General features: G+C 39.9%; 1 protein-coding gene across 1 annotated transcript; it reads left to right on the top strand.

The window, feature by feature from the left end:
• The first annotated feature begins 4,314 nt into the window (after positions 1-4,314).
• On the top strand, positions 4,315-11,170 carry LOC112143927 (circadian-associated transcriptional repressor). The gene is made up of 6 exons (XM_024268172.2): positions 4,315-4,530; positions 6,622-6,968; positions 7,101-7,176; positions 7,428-7,506; positions 8,034-8,217; positions 8,316-11,170. The coding sequence occupies exons 2-6, from the start codon at positions 6,624-6,626 to the stop codon at positions 8,901-8,903; spliced, it is 1,272 nt and encodes a 423-aa protein (XP_024123940.1). The 5' UTR covers positions 4,315-4,530; positions 6,622-6,623; the 3' UTR covers positions 8,904-11,170.
• Positions 11,171-17,145: the final 5,975 nt, after the last annotated feature.

Below are 17,145 nucleotides of genomic sequence, written 5' to 3'. Positions count from 1 at the left end.
AATTCAATGTCACTTGCATGTACATAATCTTAAATGTGTCCTTTCCTTGGGGTTTTTTTTAAGTTTAAAAGCATTCAATTTCTATTCTTGTTACATAAAATTGCATCATTCTGTAATATTTGAATAAACACTTCTGAATGGAAACACAGTGGGGATCTTTTTATTCTGGTCACAGATGATGAATCTATTAAAAATATTACATAATCTTAAAAAACAGCATAAAAACTTAAGGCTTGTGTAATGTGAACAGGAAGAGGAGCCCGCCCTTACAATTTTGGGTGGCCCTGAAAATAATTGACACTTTTATTTATTTTATGAGCTAATAAAAATTAAATAAATATAATTACAAAGTCTTGCAAACAAAAAATTATATATATTTTTTCATTTAAGATTTTTAAGATATTTTTTTATAATATTTAACTAAATGTTAATAAGTGACGTATAGCAGTGAAGCTCAAGCAGGTTAGCTTGTTGCTAATAATTTGTCAGACTTGGTGGAAAACCACAATTCCACTTCCGTGGTCACCGTGAAAAAACGTGAAGCTCTCCGAAAAATTATGCAACATCACAATCCCCGAGCAGCCTCTCATTGGTCAATCAGCATCTCAGTGGGGGTGCGGTCTAGGCGGCGCGGCGCGCCATTGGATGCCTCCCCGCGGTGGGCGTGGCGTTCGAATCCATTCATAAATCCCGCGGTGGAGCGTTTCTCCGGCATGTGGAGAGCGCAGGGTCTCTGCAGCTGCACACGCCCCTCTGCCGCGCACATGTGAGGAGCTATAGATGGAAATGGAGATCTAAATAAAACATTTATATTATACTTTACTTCTTTATTTTATTTTTCATAAACTGTACATCCTTTCTGGTAAAATAGCACCCAAAAATGTTTTTTTTTTTCTCGCAATCAAAACTAATGTTTTAAAAAGGAGATGATGGATTTAATTGAAGGATAGGAAAAACATATTCCCTGAGCTTAAGCCTGGTAAACAAGTGCAAATCAGAAAGGTCAGGACCACAGAGGAAGCTGTAACCTGATATGTTAGTCACCACAATGAAACAGATTGAACAGGTTAGTCTCTTCATAAGACCTCTGCCTTTCTCCAGATCACATTTCTGTTTTGGTCCACGGCTACACGTGCCGCTGCGTTTGACCTTCAACATGCTTCTGAGCAGGATTTCAATCAACATTTTTGTCCGGGAAATATTGCTTTTCAGTCATGTGTCCTTCAAGATTTTTACAAAATTCTACCACATCCATGTTTGATTGCAAAAACTTCCAAACAAATTTTCCTTTTTTTTTATTACTGCAAATTAAAGCATTTGAGGAGAGGTTTTCTTGCCTGACTTGTCGTCAATATTCTTGGATTGTGGAGCGTGTCATTGCCTGATAATGAGGAAAGAAGAGGTGGAGACAGAGAAACACATAGAAACAGGTGGGGGATGGTAATCTGTGGGAATAGAGATGGAAGGATGGAAATGATGGGGGGAGGTCTTCAGCGCACATGAACTCCACTAGGTTCATTGGTGTATGTGTTGTGGAATGCTGCAGGGGGATGGTAAAACCGTTTGAACATTGATCCCTATATGCACCATACATACAAACACGACCATTCATTTTGTTTTCCTTCACCAAAGGTTAACTTTTGTTGAGCTTTAATAATAAGAGGGAGTGGGCTGAGCGACTCAACAACATGTTGTGTCAGTCAAGGGCACAGCCCACTATATGAGGAGGAAGGAGCCATTGGGTTCATGTTTATGTTGTACGTGCAGTGGGGGCAGGGCAGGCTTTTCTTTACCATATACTCCATCATATATAAAAGAAAAACGTCTAAAAGCATGTACCACATCTAAATGGAAGTGTCTCCCAATGTGCACATGCAACACAAACATTTCCCATGTTATGGAGGAGATGGAAGGACTGGAACTACATTCGTTTCAAGTGGTGGTCACTGAGTTCATTCTGGTAAGCTATAGGGAGGAGGGGTGGATCTCTGCCTTATGGCAGCTTTACATGGAGAGAGAAAATCCAGTAAACAAGTGCAAAGAATTCAGATTTAGAGGTTCTTTTTTAAAGGTCAGAAAATTCTAAATCGATTCAACGAAACCATTAAGAATTTCCAGATCCAACGAATACCCAATAAATGTTTTTCTTTTGAGAATTTGAGTTTAAAATGTTGAAAAGGAGCATTTTCATCTTTTGATCTATTTGTAAAAGTATTCCCAGTGGTCTTTTTAACTATGATTATGTCGTTTTTAGCCAAAATCAAATAAACGACCTAATTTTCTAGGCTATTCTGCAAAGTGACATGAAAAAATTTGCCTGTGAGTTGCAGTTGGGACTGTTAAGCCTCATTTCCACTGACTATGGTCCGGTCCACTCTGGTCAAGTCCGGTATTTTGAGCTTTTTCTTTTTAAAATTGATCCATTAAAGCAGAAGTCTTAAACTCAATCGCACAGGAGGACAAAATCCAAAACACACCTTAGGTTCTGGGCCGAGCTGCATTTATTGAAGCTGAATTTAAACTCTGAAAACGTAGCTTTTCTGTACTCTAAACCTAGCCTGGTCCTCATCTGGTACCGTGTCTGGAACCAGTACCAACTGTCCGATACTGGGTTAAGGTTAGGATTAAGATACCTGTTGGGTCCATGTCCCAGTACCGGACTGATACTGGTTTGTGGCCTGGTGGATGATGAGCCTTGATTTAATTGGATGTCAAAAAAAACGACGTGTTGGGGAGACCCAAAATTTTTGACTCAGAGGGGTCCTTAACCATCCGTCAATATGTGACAACTTGGGAATGAGAATGTGTTGCAATATGTTACCACCGCAAGATAACATCGGGTCAATAATAACCAAAATATAAATGATCTAGCGGGCCAGATATAATCACCCAGATCGGCCCAATCATGACATTAAAGTGCAACAAATGTTGAAAATTTTATGCCAAATCAGAATTTTCTCCCTGCTCTGCATTATGCCTTCCAAAAGGAGAAATATGGAAAACTTGTCTCTTCAAATTCAGACGTTACAACCACTCATCAATTTTTGCAGATCATCTACGTTAGCGCATAACTGCAAGCTCTCGGAAAATACTTAACAATGGTTTTATAATTTTAAAAAGACATGCTGAAACAAAAAGTCATTTTGTGAAGAAATACGTTTTTCCTCCACAGATCACCCTACCACCGGAGGGATACCCAACCTTAAGTCACTATGGTTTCCCCATAAAAAACAAGTTCGGACGACACTAAAACACCAAATACCCCTATAATTGGAGGGGTAGGGAGTAGCCAGAGGGGTAGAGGAAGAATTCAGATTTGGCCTTAGAGCTATCCAGCCGTACAGTTTTGAACTCGATGGCAGCCGGACAAAAAAAAAATTAGAAGATGTACATGAATCTATATGTCTGGGAGTGGATGATTTGGAATGGAAGGGAGTTTAGGGAGTTTATAGTCCGCTGACTGTGGGACCTATCACTGCTACATGCTTTTTCCAACTGCATTTTTCCCTCTTCCCCTAAATCACAACAATTTGAATAAAGAAATACTCAGAAATGAGAATTTAAGCCTAATTCTTTTTATATATTTGTCCTCCAATGTGAGAAAAATGCTACAAATGTTAAAAACACCATGGAGTGGGTCTATAAACATGGCTTTTGAGTGTGTAAAATTGCCCTGAGATGGATTTTTGTGGTCCGTTATTTCACAACACCACATGACAACAACAACATAATTATGAGTTGAAACCACAAAAAGAAAAAAAACGTGTAGCAGTTGTTTTCAGACTGGGAAACTATATATATATTCTTTCAGCCTTATTTGCATTTTGTTTAATATCTATGTTTATTAAAGCTGCTCATTCTGTTTCAATATCTCTTCTGCTTGGACTAAAAACTAAAATATAACCAGAAAGGATTATTTTTTATTAAAAATGACTAAGTTTTCCATCATTTTTATTCCTTACTCATTGAATAATCGTGTGTATGATCCGCGTTGCATAAGCGCTCTCGTTTCTAGAGTTGTTTAGCCCTAGTTTCTATATTTTCCGCGTGTGTGGGCGTCGTCCTCGTTTCTGTATATGTATATATACCATAGGGCATCGCTATCGCCGTGCGTGCATGTGTTTACATTTGCTGGCTGTAGTAGAGCCGCGCTCCCCCGTCAACACACACTGTGGACACATGAGTGGGCGGGGCCGTCGGGGCCCGAGTTTCTCAACCTCCAATCAGCGACGAGCACAGCAATCAGTGGCTGGGGGAATCAACCAATCGCGCGCGCTGCTGAAATTTCACGGCAGCCATTAGGATGAGTCTACAATGCTGGCACGTGGATCCACGCACATGTTGACGCTCGTAAACGGCGGAGGGAGGAAGGCGGCTCAGGCAAAGCCTGGAAGAGGGGTCGGGCTGCGAGGTTGTGTCAGAGCGGAGGCTGGGCGCTCCGGTGATGCTCCAGCGACGGCATGAGGACTGACGGATCTGCGGGATTCTGATTGTCAGCTTTGTTTGGCAGCTACATCACACATATTTAAGGTAAGACATTTAAAGTTTATATTAAAAAAATAGGTTTCAAAAGTTAAACTATAAACCTAATGCATCCCTCTTATAATTTATAAAATAATAGTAAAAAAGCCTAAATTATTATTTTTTGTTTAAATCTGTGTAAATAACAGCAAATAGTATTTTTTAAATCATGGTTTATTTATGTTGTTACTGAATTAATGTAATAGATAAATAAACTAATTTAAACTATCTATCTAAATGCCCAACTTGTTAAATCTTGTAGCTACTATAATGAGAAAGAGAAGCTCCTTATTACCTTAAATATAAATATTTCTTTACTACTACAATATAATACATTCTCTTTAAAAATGCACCACTTTCTGCAAAGGCAGGCAAATCAACCTGTCTTTTATTAAAAAAAAAAAGTGCAGTCTCTTTAAATAAATAAAACATTTTTTATTTACTTTTACCAATGGACTTCTCAATTTTTGCAATTTGCATTTTTTTTACCTATGATATGCATTGATTACCACATTCCTAACCCCACTGTCATTTTCCCCATATGGGTTGACTATCAAGCATTCAGAGATTGCACAGGCTAAAAGAAGAACAGGAGGGGGGGGCATTTGAGAAAGGGGTTCATGGCCGAAATACCAAATGCAAAAGAAAAAGGAGGAAAAAGGCTTGGCTGTCAGAGGAGAGGAGGGGCACCACACAGGCTTGTGTGCATAGCGAGCAGGGTAAGCAGTGCAGAGAGATGAGATGCATGCATAAATGCAGCCGGAGAGGAAAAAAGGGTGGTTTGTGTGTGCTCGGATCTAAGGGGGGGATGGAGAGCAAGCCCGAGACAGAAGAGAGGAGGGGCTACAGAGAGAACCGAAGGCTGTGGTGGAGAGGAAGAGTGTCTGCTCTGACTTCACTACTAGGCCCATCCCCCTCACATTTTACTCTCCCACAGTTTCCTCAGTGGAAGCCAGACTATCACCACCATTGTGTTTTGTTTTTTTGCAAATACTCTGTCCCACTCTCCACTATGTTAAAGTAGGGTCTTGTGTTTTTACATTTTTGCTGTTAAGATGGGTAAATAGGGCATTGCCAACTTAAAAAAGAACTCCTGTACTGCTTCACACTTTTGAAAACACTTAAAGACCAATTTCAATGAAAATTGTGTTTTTAACGAAGAAAATTAGGCTTAAAAGTGCATTTCTGAGTATTTCTTTAATCAAGTCGTTGTGAAGCACGAGCAGACAAAAAAAACATGGAAAAAGATTGTAGCTGTGACGTAGAAGCAACAATCTACAGGCCACAAGCTCCATGCTCAGCTCTATTCCGATGCATTCACTTGTAGACAAATAGATACATGTATGTCTTAGTTTTCCTCGCCAGTATTGCTCGCCATTTTTGTTGCACCGGTGATGTGGGGGGTGTAAAGCTAGTAGGAGAACACATGAACAGATTGATGACTGGAAATGGGGTCGGCTTAGGCCGAATCCGAATTCTCCCCTACCCCTAAATTTAGCCCTCCAAACAGAATTATTGAAAAATAATGTCTCCGAGTGGTTGACTTTACTACCACTTGATGTTGTCAACTACTTCTGCCAACACTCAGAAAATACATATAATCATCGGTTTTATTACTTTAAAAAGTTATGCTTAAACAAAAGATCATTACTTAATCGTCTGTCACAGCCCACCGTGAAGGAATGTGATTTTCTTTGACACAACTCACCCTCCAGGCAGAAATAATAGTTCGCCCTAAGTCCCAATGGCTCCTCCTTAAAAAAAATAGTTTAGAGACTACTACTGCTTCAAATGCCTCTACAATTGAAGGGCTAGGGAGAAACAAGGGGGAAAGGCAGGAATTAGGATTTGATGTTACTCCCTGCTAACAGTCCCACCCAGAACTCAGAGGTGAATTTCTACTGAACTACTGCTGCTCTGCAGAAACTATGTCCTAGAAAATGACAGGTTTTTGGCTAAAAACGGCATAATCACATTTAAAAGACCACAGGGAATGATCGGAGTGGGACTTTAAAAGTTAAACTAGACCTGTTTCTTGCTTTTGGATAAGCTGAATGTACAATCACTTTTATTCTAACTTTCTTCTATTGTCCCCTACAGTGATGCAGTCTCAACGAAGCACCTCCACCCAGCCCTCCTTTGACTCTATTGGTTCCAGTGACAGCCTCCTGTTCAGTGATTCGGAACAGGCGGAGGATGACACAGACGTTTTTTTGACAGACAGCTCTTCCTCTGTCATCATCTGTGGCACAAGTGGAGCTACGACCAAAAGAGATAATGAATCCGAGAGCTCCAGGTCCCAATGGACTTGCGACAGCTTCATGGATAAAGAGGAAGAGGAGGAGTCATGTAAGTCTGAGAGTGTTGGCAAAGCATCTCACGCTGGCAAGACGGATACAATGGGCCAGGCACCAAAATCACGGGGAGATCTGCTATTTGCTCAGAAGGTAAGTTGATATTGTGGACGACAAGAGAGATGAGACAGCAATGTGCATGGAGGAGAGAGGTCAGCACACTGTTTCAGAGCAAAAAGCCTGACTGAAACTGCAATCTGTCTTCTTTCCTTCTTCCTCTGTCAGTGTGCTGAGCTGCAGGGTTTCGTTAGGCCCCTTCTGGAGCTGCTGAATGGACTGAAGAAGGGTCGATTTGACTACGGTAAGCATGACTGCCTCTGTTACAATGTGTGCAGACTTGCCAGTGGATGAAATTACAGTTGCTGAATGCAAACAATGATGGAAAAAGGTCATTTTATTACACTGATGAGTGTGTTCCTTTGTGTAGCGATTTGTAATGAGACAGGTCAGTGTGCGGTATGAAGGCATTGTTTGTAAACGTGCTTCTCAGTAAGAATATCTGCATGAACACGTGTAAATGCTGACTGAAGGATTATATTTTTTGATTGACAGGTTTAAATAGTTTCCAGCAGAGCGTTGCCATGGATCGCATCCAGAGGATTGTGGGAGTTTTACAAAGACCTGACAGTGGGTAAGATGACAATCTCATTGGTTTACCGTTAGTGTTCTTTCTTCTAAGTATTGCTCTGGTGACAGTTAGGGTTGCAGGTGGGTTGACTGTTTCAATGACTATTAGATGAACATGCAGTGAAAGTCTTGTTTTCTCATGCAAGTTTGATCAAGCACTTGTTGTTGATTGATGAAGTTCCATTACAGGGAACTTTGCAAGGCAAAACAAAATTTTTTAGTCAGTTTGTTAACTCAAATTTGTTACCCACTTACACATCATTGGGAACTATGTAGTTTCAGTGACGTAAGGTCTGCAAAGTGCGGGCATATGGAAGGAGATTTGGTAGAACTGCTACTCCTTTCACATCAAGAGTAAGGAGTTGAGGGATATTGGGGATTGTGGAAGGACACTACCCTTTTGGGTGCTATAGGCATGTCCATCAATATAGACACATTCCTCCAAGAGTATGTTTCTTGCTCATACAAATAATTGCATCTTCATTTGTTGATTGCTTGAAATCAATACTTTCAAATCTTCTTGTTCTGTAGGGAGAAGTATCTGAATACTCTGCTCCAGGTGGAAATGATGCTAAAGCTGTGGTTCCCACAAATCTCCACTCAGCCTGTGTGTGCAGCTTCAACGATCTCCATATCTCCAACTCATTCCCTCCAAGAAACTTCTGGCTCCACTCCACCACACAAGCACAAGGATCAGCTACATATTCCTGTCAAGGTGAGAACTCATGTTTTACCTTATAGTCCAAGGACCTCCCTTGCTCTAAGTAACCACCACCAGCTGAATAGCAAACGACTTTCTTTTTCCTTTGACAGAAGCGGAGACTCAGTTGGACTGACACAGAATCCCCCACACCTTCTCCAATACTTAGCAAGAGCCCTCGAGCTAGCGCCGAAGAGAGGGGGGTGAAGCATAATCAAGATATAGGGGATTTGCCCATCTCATCCACACTACTGGTGTCTAATACCAACCAACGTTTGGCACATCTGGGAAATGACAACCAGATAAAGAGCAAATTCAATGAGAGGAGGGAACCTGGCAAGATCTTGAATTACAAAGCAGGCCACAGCTCTGAGCCAAGCTTGACCTGGGTGCACGTCACTCCCATTTTGTCCCCTCGAAAGGCCTGCTTCTCTCACAATGACACAGCCAATGCAAGCAGCAACGAAAGGATCCTTACAAGCAAGATAAGCAGTCCTGCCATGCAAGACAGCTTCATCTCCTCCACCACTCCCTCAAATCATACCAACAATCAGAAGAAGTCGGTCCTGTGCCAAGGCCAGTCTGTGGCTGACAAGCAGAGTGACAGGGAGACAACTCAAAGTCATCCAGGTCAAAGCCAGTCTCCACTTGTCATGCTGAAACCTTTGCCAGAGGTATGTCCTGCCATTCTAGAGACATGATGCGTTGACCACGCAAAGAGCCAGCAGCCCAACTTTTTTTAAAAACACCAAGCTTAAAGTGGCTGTGACAGGAAGAAGGAAACCGGCTAGTGGTCTGTCGTCTTTACGAGTGCATTTCTTGTGGAACAAAGGAAAGAATTGTTGATTCATATAATGGATCCAACCGCATCAATGCCACATGTAAAACAGTTATTTCAAGCTGGACATACACATGTTCAAACCAGTCAAATCCATAAAAAAATGTTTATGGATCAGTATAAATCCAAATGTGCACAAAAGCTGATGTGGTTAAAGGTTCAAGAGGACAAAGAAGTTTGGACTTGCAAGTTATAATTGGAAATGACTAAGGAACTAACCGAGTTAATCCTCAACTTGAAAGCAATCAGTATAATCTGTGATAGCTGTTTCAGCACAAATCTTACTTGACGGACGCGCATTCTATAATAGAAGCATCTGATCTCAGTATTTAATGTGAAAGTTTGTAATGTTTTGATTCAGTTTAGAGTAACAAGAGCAGGCCGATTCTTGTTTGATGACAGAAAATTATGACTCAATGGTAAATGGTTGTAAACGAGGTTTGCAGAGACGTTGTTATATTGGGTGAAGAAAATCTTGTAGCTAGTAATGTGAGGACCACAAAACACACTCAAGTATTGTATTGTACATGTGATGTGTTAGAGTCATTGGGAAGAAAACGTTTTTACATCTCACCATGGTAATCCAGGAAATGCTTGGGCACTTGGAGTGTTGCAATCCCTTTCCCATCATGCCATTGATCAGATGTCTGTGCCTGGTCTACAACTGCTAACCGACTGGCAATCAGGATCAAGAAACTCCTGCCAGTTGGGAAAAACAAACCAAGAAGACCAACTCTGACTCTTGAGTCTCACTGTTAATTTATTCATGTGTTCATCTGATGCTGCAGCTATTTATTGTATGTATTTATTTATTGGGTAGCTAAATATTACCATCTGTGCACTTGCATAGTTTGGCCTACAGTTTTTACGGTTATTAGAAAGACATTGTTGACATTTCACTTTTTGTTACTATCATGTGAAACAAAAAAGATGGAATGTTTGGACTTGACTATTGGACTACTGTGCCTTTTACCAAATAGGATGTGTTCAAATACAGAAAAACATTTGGTGCTCGCAAACTGCGTTGAGATTGTTAGCAACTCACAAAACCAGTGTACACTTGATCTTGAATGCGTAAATGTGTTCTTCATTGTCTTACATTTTTAAGAATACACGGCGCCAAAACCAACTACAGAACAAAGCTATTTACTGCTTAAAAAAACAGTGTCCAGGTCTAGTATTCAAACTACTCACATGTCCAGCTAACACACAACAACAACCGTGAACACTTTGCCACGTTGGAATGAGAGCTGGCTTCCTTTGAAGCTTTTATTCCAGGTGTTGTCCGTGGAGGAACAGACTGAGCTGCACTTAATAATGGTGCGCTTGAAAACTTGAAACAAAACAAAGGAAATATAAATGCTAGGGAGGAAGTCTTTTTTTGCACCACCCTCCACCGCTGCTACTGTTATTCCAGCTCTAACTTTTAGATCCTTCGTAGAAAAATCGTCAAATAATTTACAATGTTCTCAGAATATTTTGAAATATTGGAAAGGTTTATCAATGGGATTGCATTTACCTGCAACATGTATTGTAAATATATAAAAGTATGATATTTTTAAAATTGGCTTAAGTAGTTTATCCACTAATTATGATAATTAAAAAAAACAATCACAAACCGATCAGACTCAACCAACATGTGCACACTGAGCCACTTGCAGTCATTGAGCTACTGTCTGTGCTTTAGGGGTAAGGAGAGCACAAACCCCCCATCAAAGATCGAGATCCAAGACCGGGGTGTCGTCTTCCACCTCCCTCCTGTTTTATTACTGTACGGTTGTGGTATGTCTGACGAAACAATTGCACTTACTATTATTCACTGTCTACAATCTTTTTTTTTTCCAAGTATGTTTTCTACTGCAGCGACCATAGCCGATTGGTCAGAAATAATGATGTCTTGTTTATTTTAGCTGCCTTCTTATTACATGGCATAAGCTAACTGTAAAGGCTTACCACTTGTGTTCCCTCCCCCACTCTACTGCACTTGTCTGCCCTTGTCCCATCTCCTTCATCCCACATTTACCGTCTCCTCAATCTCTCTTTTTCTCATTTTTACACATTTCCCTCCAAGCTTTTATATATGATTAATTACATGACATTTTTTTAAATAAATTGCATTTTCAAAAGCAACTTTTTGGTGTTTTTCTCCTGCATTTATACACTCACATTAGCTTTTTTTTTGGCCTGATATTTAGGGTTACGTGACTGAGACTCCTGCTTTCAATCTCTGCTCTCACTAAACAGATGCGCTGCACAATGGGGGGCAGATTTAGAGACTGTACATTTTGGATTGTGCGTGAGTGTGTGGGTAGTTGGGTGGGTGGAGGGGCATAAACAGGAAGGAGAGGGCAGTGGGAAGGAGGGATTGTAGGGCGTGAGACTATAGTCTTTAATCTCACCAAAAGTAGTGGGGGGCTGGCTGATCCTCCAACCAGCTGCCACGTTAGGACCCAAACACAGCCTTGTTGTAGTTAGTTTGTATTTATTGATTTTCCTTTTACTCCATAAAAAATGTGAGTGGAAGTCTAAACCAGTACAAACAGCTTCATTATTTTTAATACGTTTTTTATAAATTAAAATAATCCCATCAGTTTGGCGTAAAAAAAACATAGAAAAAACAGATTAGAAATATGAGGATACAGAAAGGGGACAAAAACATCAATTTATCAACATTTTTCTCCTACAGATTAATTGGTTACTCTGAAGTGCGATTGCACGGGGGACTTATTGTGTCCAGGGTATACCCTGCCTTCGGCCAACAGTAACCAGGACAACCCCGTGACCCGGATTAGCCAGTTAAGGAAATCGATGGATTAAACCAAATTGAATTACCATGGTGGTTTTATTATTATTGTTATTTTTTGACTTCCTCCCAGCAAAAACCAAAGGAGCTGTATCCTTGGGTTGTGACAAGGTCACCTCCAGTCTTGTCATAGCTCATTTAAACTCCTCTAATGGACTATACCGGGAGCTTCCCTCCTCCATACAAAGCCAAACTACTTAGACCGGGGGTCGGCAACCTGCGGCTCCGGAGCCGCATGCGGCTCTTCAAGCACTCCCTTGCGGCTCAGTGGCGCTTTTTCAAAAATGTTTTGATAATATTTTAAATTGTTGGAAGGAAATATATTGTAGCGTTTGAAGTGGGAGCAGAGCCACAGAGTATTGGCAAATTAAATCCAGACATCACTTGTGTCCCATACATTGTATGTTCCCACGTGATTGGAGTAAGAAGCGCACGCGCAAGCCATGGAGACCAGCTGGTGTCAGCAATTTGACCACCATTTTTTTTAACAGTTTCGAACCACAGAACAGCCGACACTGTGAGGACCCTCACTCATACACACACCACTCTCACTCATGGTGCCGGTAAAACACTCAAGTCCCATAATGCAACACAAGAACAGACACTAACTCCACCCACTAACAAGGAACTATTTCTAAATTAACAGTCAGGCTGCCACAATATTTTTGTTTTAATACGATTTCTGTAGGAGGACAAACATGACACAAACATCCTTTACGTTTTCCAGTTGTTGTGAGATGAGTGTAGATGCTTCCACGTCGTCTGAGTCAGCGCACAGCAGAATTCCTGCCCGTGCGTCTGGAGCGCACGTGAGCGCACGTTGCTACGCGGGTTTTGAAGTCGGGTCACGAGCTCCACGTACAAATCGGCACGCATTGAGCGCGCTGAATCTTCAATCCGGTTCAAGATTTCCACGCACAGTCGCGGCAGCTCAGAGCTGTAACTGTGCGTGGAAATCTTGAACCGGATTGAAGATTCAGCGCGGGAGCTGCTTGTGGGCGGAGTCTGCTTCAAAGCACAGAAGTACCAAACGTGATCACGAAGGAGAAATGAATCATTACGGTTTGTGTCCGGTCAGGTTAATATGACACCAAGATGAGATGAGCGCTAATGAACAGTAGAAGAAGAATAGAAGAAGAATCTCCTCCCCGCCACTGCGTGCGTGACCGCGCTGCTCCGGTGTGGATACCACCTGCTGAGCGCGGCGATGTGCAGGTCTCATCCACCGGCCGCGTGCGGTGCGTGGCGGGGAGGAGATTCTCCTTCTATTGTATTTTTACTGTTCATTAGCGCTCATCTGCATCTACAACAGGGAGAACCGAAAGTAAAAGTGTTGAAAATCCCCCAAATCTTTCTGAAGACTTTTGTTTCCACAACTCTGTCCTTTTAAATGTCTGACTATAAGACTCACGCGCGCTCCAGACTTGGAGGGCAGGAATTTAGGTGTACACGCGTTTATACTGACTCTTCATTGAAAGTGTTGATTGACGCGGCCAGTGTGGAAGCACCTTAAAGGTGCACGTTACATTTTTGTGTTTTTTTTCAAATCCTCTAAATAAAAATGACATCAAAAATCGTATTTCTTTATTGCATTTCTTTAATTTCATCAAAGCAATGAAACAAACTGTAATTCATTCATATTGTAGTGATGGTCTCAGGCACGCGCTGGGCTTGCTGTCGGTCTGGCAGCGCAAGGAATTGTGGGTTACCCATTCTTTTGCCTGTCTGACTGGAATTGGATTTAAGTTTGTGTTTTCCTCAACGTGTTCTGTTGTCTGACTGTTGAACATTTGTTGAACATTTATGATTTTGTCCTGTTATGTTTGAATTCTTCCTGCACCTGGAGTGAGAATGAGGGAGAGACTGATCAGGACCCCCTCTCGTTGTGTCTTTGAGGGATGTCAAAATAAAAGCTCAAATGATCATTATGAGGTTATTCAGCTTTTGTCAGATAGTTTGACGCCGCAATATTTCACCAACATGTCATGAGGCCAAAAATATAGCTTATATGACATGAGGACACGCAGCAGGAGAAATAATCGTTTATTCGACACATTCTCCATGTGTTACTTACAGGGTACGACTTTTATAAGCTGTTTCAATCAATGCGGCTCCAGACACATTTACTTTTTATTGTATTGGTCCAAAGTGGCTCTTTCAACACTTTGAGTTGCCGACCCCTGACTTAGACAATATGGCAACTTGAGCCACTTTCTAATGAAAGCTATAAAAGTAAATAAGATGTGTTCCTTTGCTGACACTTCCTTGTTGTTAATAGGGATGCTAATATCCTGCAAATGTTGGTTACTTTTGTTTTCCAACCAACTAACTTGACTGACTCATTGTGGGGTCCCTGTCCTACCTCCCATTGTTTACCCTCAAGGCCCTTTTCCTCCCTAATTATGGTCTCGGGTGCTTTTCTGAAGTCACCTTCCTCCGTTCACAAAGACATCTGTACTTGCCTTTCCTCTACCTTTGATGTCAGCGCTTCCTGTGAAGCGTTCGTGGGACTCAGTGTCGCGTCTGTTCGGAGGTCATTAACTTGGCGTCCTATCTGTCAGTCATCTTCTATCCCAGCTCTTGATGATTTTAGGACTATTGATCTGAGCTCACCTGTAACTTTTGTTGGGTCACTACAATCATAAATTGAATGTATTGGTTTATTCTTGCAACTTGATTACAATACATTTTTAGAATTTAATTGAAAGCAGTTGCAGATGACCTTTTTTTAACCCTTTAGCACCGGAGCTCCAGTACTTCTGTTGTTTAATTTACTGTAACGTTTCAGCCATTAACACGATTATTCCAGTGGATTCTGAAGAGGAAAAGCGTCTTGAGCCGCTTTTCCTCTTCGGAATCTACTGGAATTATCGTGTTAATGGTTGAAAAGTTACAGAATATGTTAAAGACCAGGATACAAGTATTTAAAAGTTAATTTAGATCAACATTTTTTTTGTCTCACTACTGGTAATAAATGTAACGAGTAAAAACAAACTGCACTACGTCTGTGGACTGTCAAAAACAAATAAAATGTGACCACAGACTTGGAGAGTTTAAGATTAAGCTGGAATTTTCTGGGTTTCTGAATGCACACTTGACCCAGTCAGTGTCGGAGCCAACCTCTTTTGTAATAAAAGTTCCAAAAGGAGGCACAATTGTAGCCCTGTGCAGACGGAGCAAACCACTGTAAAGCTCTTAAAAGCATTTTAAAGGTTCTAACATGCTGTGGAGCTACTACACACACAAAAACATCCAAATTTGTCACCTTTTGCCTTAAAAGTATTTTCAAGTGCTTTCTTTTGAAAAGCACTTTAATGGACCTGAACAGCATAATGGGTCGTTTTATAGTGAATCTTGACCTAAATGTCAATGAAAACCTTTGGGAAGAGCTGCAGATTTTTCACTGCAGGGGGTTTTCCTTTAAAATAATAAAAGTGATGCATTAAAAACACCAGAGAAGCTATAGAAAACTAGAAAAGTTGCATAACCTGCAATAATGCTAGTGTAAAGGCTTTTTGCTGAAAGTTGCAGAAGCTTTTAGCTGAAAATGGAGACGGAATTTTCTTTAATTTCTAAAGAGATTTGTTGAAAATGCAAAAGCTATTTTTGCAAAATGTTATTGCTAAAAGACTGGAAATGTCGTTTCTATGAAAGAGCGCTGAAGTTGACCTACACTGAAAAAACAAACTTTCTGTTTCAATAATATATGCTTAATTATTCCTCATAATACATTATAATTCAAAGATTATGCAATTACAGAGACTTACACTTAAAGTTTACCTATTTTGTGAGTAATCAAAAATTATATTGTTTATTAATAAGATATACTTTTCAAATTGTTTTAATCACTTTGGGAGCATTCATTAATACTATGTAAATTTTATTAGAGAAATTTACGTTTTTTTTTACTTAAGATTGGATCATAATCTTACTTGTGGATGTAAATAAATTTTACTACATTGTTGTTGGTAATTTTTTATGTTCGTAAATGCAGTAAATTTAACTAGGAATTGTACGTGCAAATTATTACGAGTATTTTCTTAAGTAAATCTTATTAGTTATTATTTTCAATTTAAATTTCTGACAAATTTGTAGTAAAATTGCTTAAAAATCCATAATACATGCAAATTTGCAAAAATATTTAGTGTGCTTAAATATGAGCTAAATTCCCAATTAGCCCCAAAAACCTTAGCAGATGCCAAATTATGCCAATTGCAAGCTTGTTGCTTGAATACTAGCTAAACTCCAAAATTCCTCAGTAAACTAAATTAGTCAAAAACTTTAGGTTGTTGCTAAAATAGTAACTAAACTATAAGTTAGCCTAAAAAATCAAGTAAATAACAAATCAGCCAAAAAAAACGTTAGCCTGTTACTAAAATATTAGCTAAACTCAAAATTAACCTAAAGAAAACCTCACTAGATGCTAATATAACAGCTCAATGCCAAATATTTTGAAAATTACTATAAAAGATGAAAACATAGCCCATGAATATATTTAAAGGCTTGTTGCTAATCTACTTCAAAAATACAAAATTTGAAGACTTTCTCATTTAAGTTTGAATGCTGTCTACCTGGAAATATGCAGAGGTTCATAAGTTTCAAAGTGCACAAAGTTTTTGAAGGGTTTCCTGATTCATTTCCAATGGGACATATTTCGCTCAATATTTCAAAAACTATAAAGTTTACGAATACCATAAATACAAGCAGTAATGTCCTGAACAAGCTAAACGTTTTGATACAAAGATTGTTGAAATCACTGAAAGTGGGATTGAGTTTTTACATGCCAAAAAACATACAGAAAGGAGCAGGATAATCATTATAGTATATAGTATATAATATATATTTCCACTGTTTTTGCAGGTAAGTACATTTTATTTTTCTTTATCCAACCTGTGTTTTTGTTTAAGTCATAGACTGAGTGTGATTTATGGAAAAAAAAAGACTTTTTCACTTAAAATAAGGACTTCACTATTTAAAAAGATTTATTTAATGCACATTTGTATTCATTTATTTGCTACAAAATCACCTCATACGACAATTTCCCATCACACTAGACCAACATTCTGCAGGATGCACATCAGGGTAAATCTTCAAGTACAACAAGGGTGTGGTTTGACTTCTCGCCGCTCTGAGTGGATGAAATCAGCCATGCCGCACAAACTGACAAACACGTAGCGAGAGTCACAGTTGCACACGTGCGTGCCACTCCCCCCACCATGGAATCTGACACACTGACTGGCTGATTTCATGATGGGCCTGTCTATGACACACTGACTGCGCAAGGGCTACAACAACAGACACA

Source organism: Oryzias melastigma, linkage group LG16 (assembly GCF_002922805.2).
Source record: "Oryzias melastigma strain HK-1 linkage group LG16, ASM292280v2, whole genome shotgun sequence".
NCBI lineage: Eukaryota > Metazoa > Chordata > Actinopteri > Beloniformes > Adrianichthyidae > Oryzias > Oryzias melastigma.
The sequence above is the reverse complement of the archived record's forward strand: the minus strand, read 5'-3'. Positions and strand labels throughout refer to the sequence as shown.

Excerpts from the sequence above, each read along its gene's own strand:
- LOC112143927 (XM_024268172.2), top strand. The coding sequence starts at position 6,624 with ATGCAGTCTCAACGAAGCACCTCCACCCAGCCCTCCTTTGACTCTATT. Across the intron at positions 6,969-7,100 it reads ATCTGCTATTTGCTCAGAAG|TGTGCTGAGCTGCAGGGTTT; the intron begins GTAAGTTGATAT and ends TTCCTCTGTCAG. Across the intron at positions 7,177-7,427 it reads GAAGGGTCGATTTGACTACG|GTTTAAATAGTTTCCAGCAG; the intron begins GTAAGCATGACT and ends TTTGATTGACAG.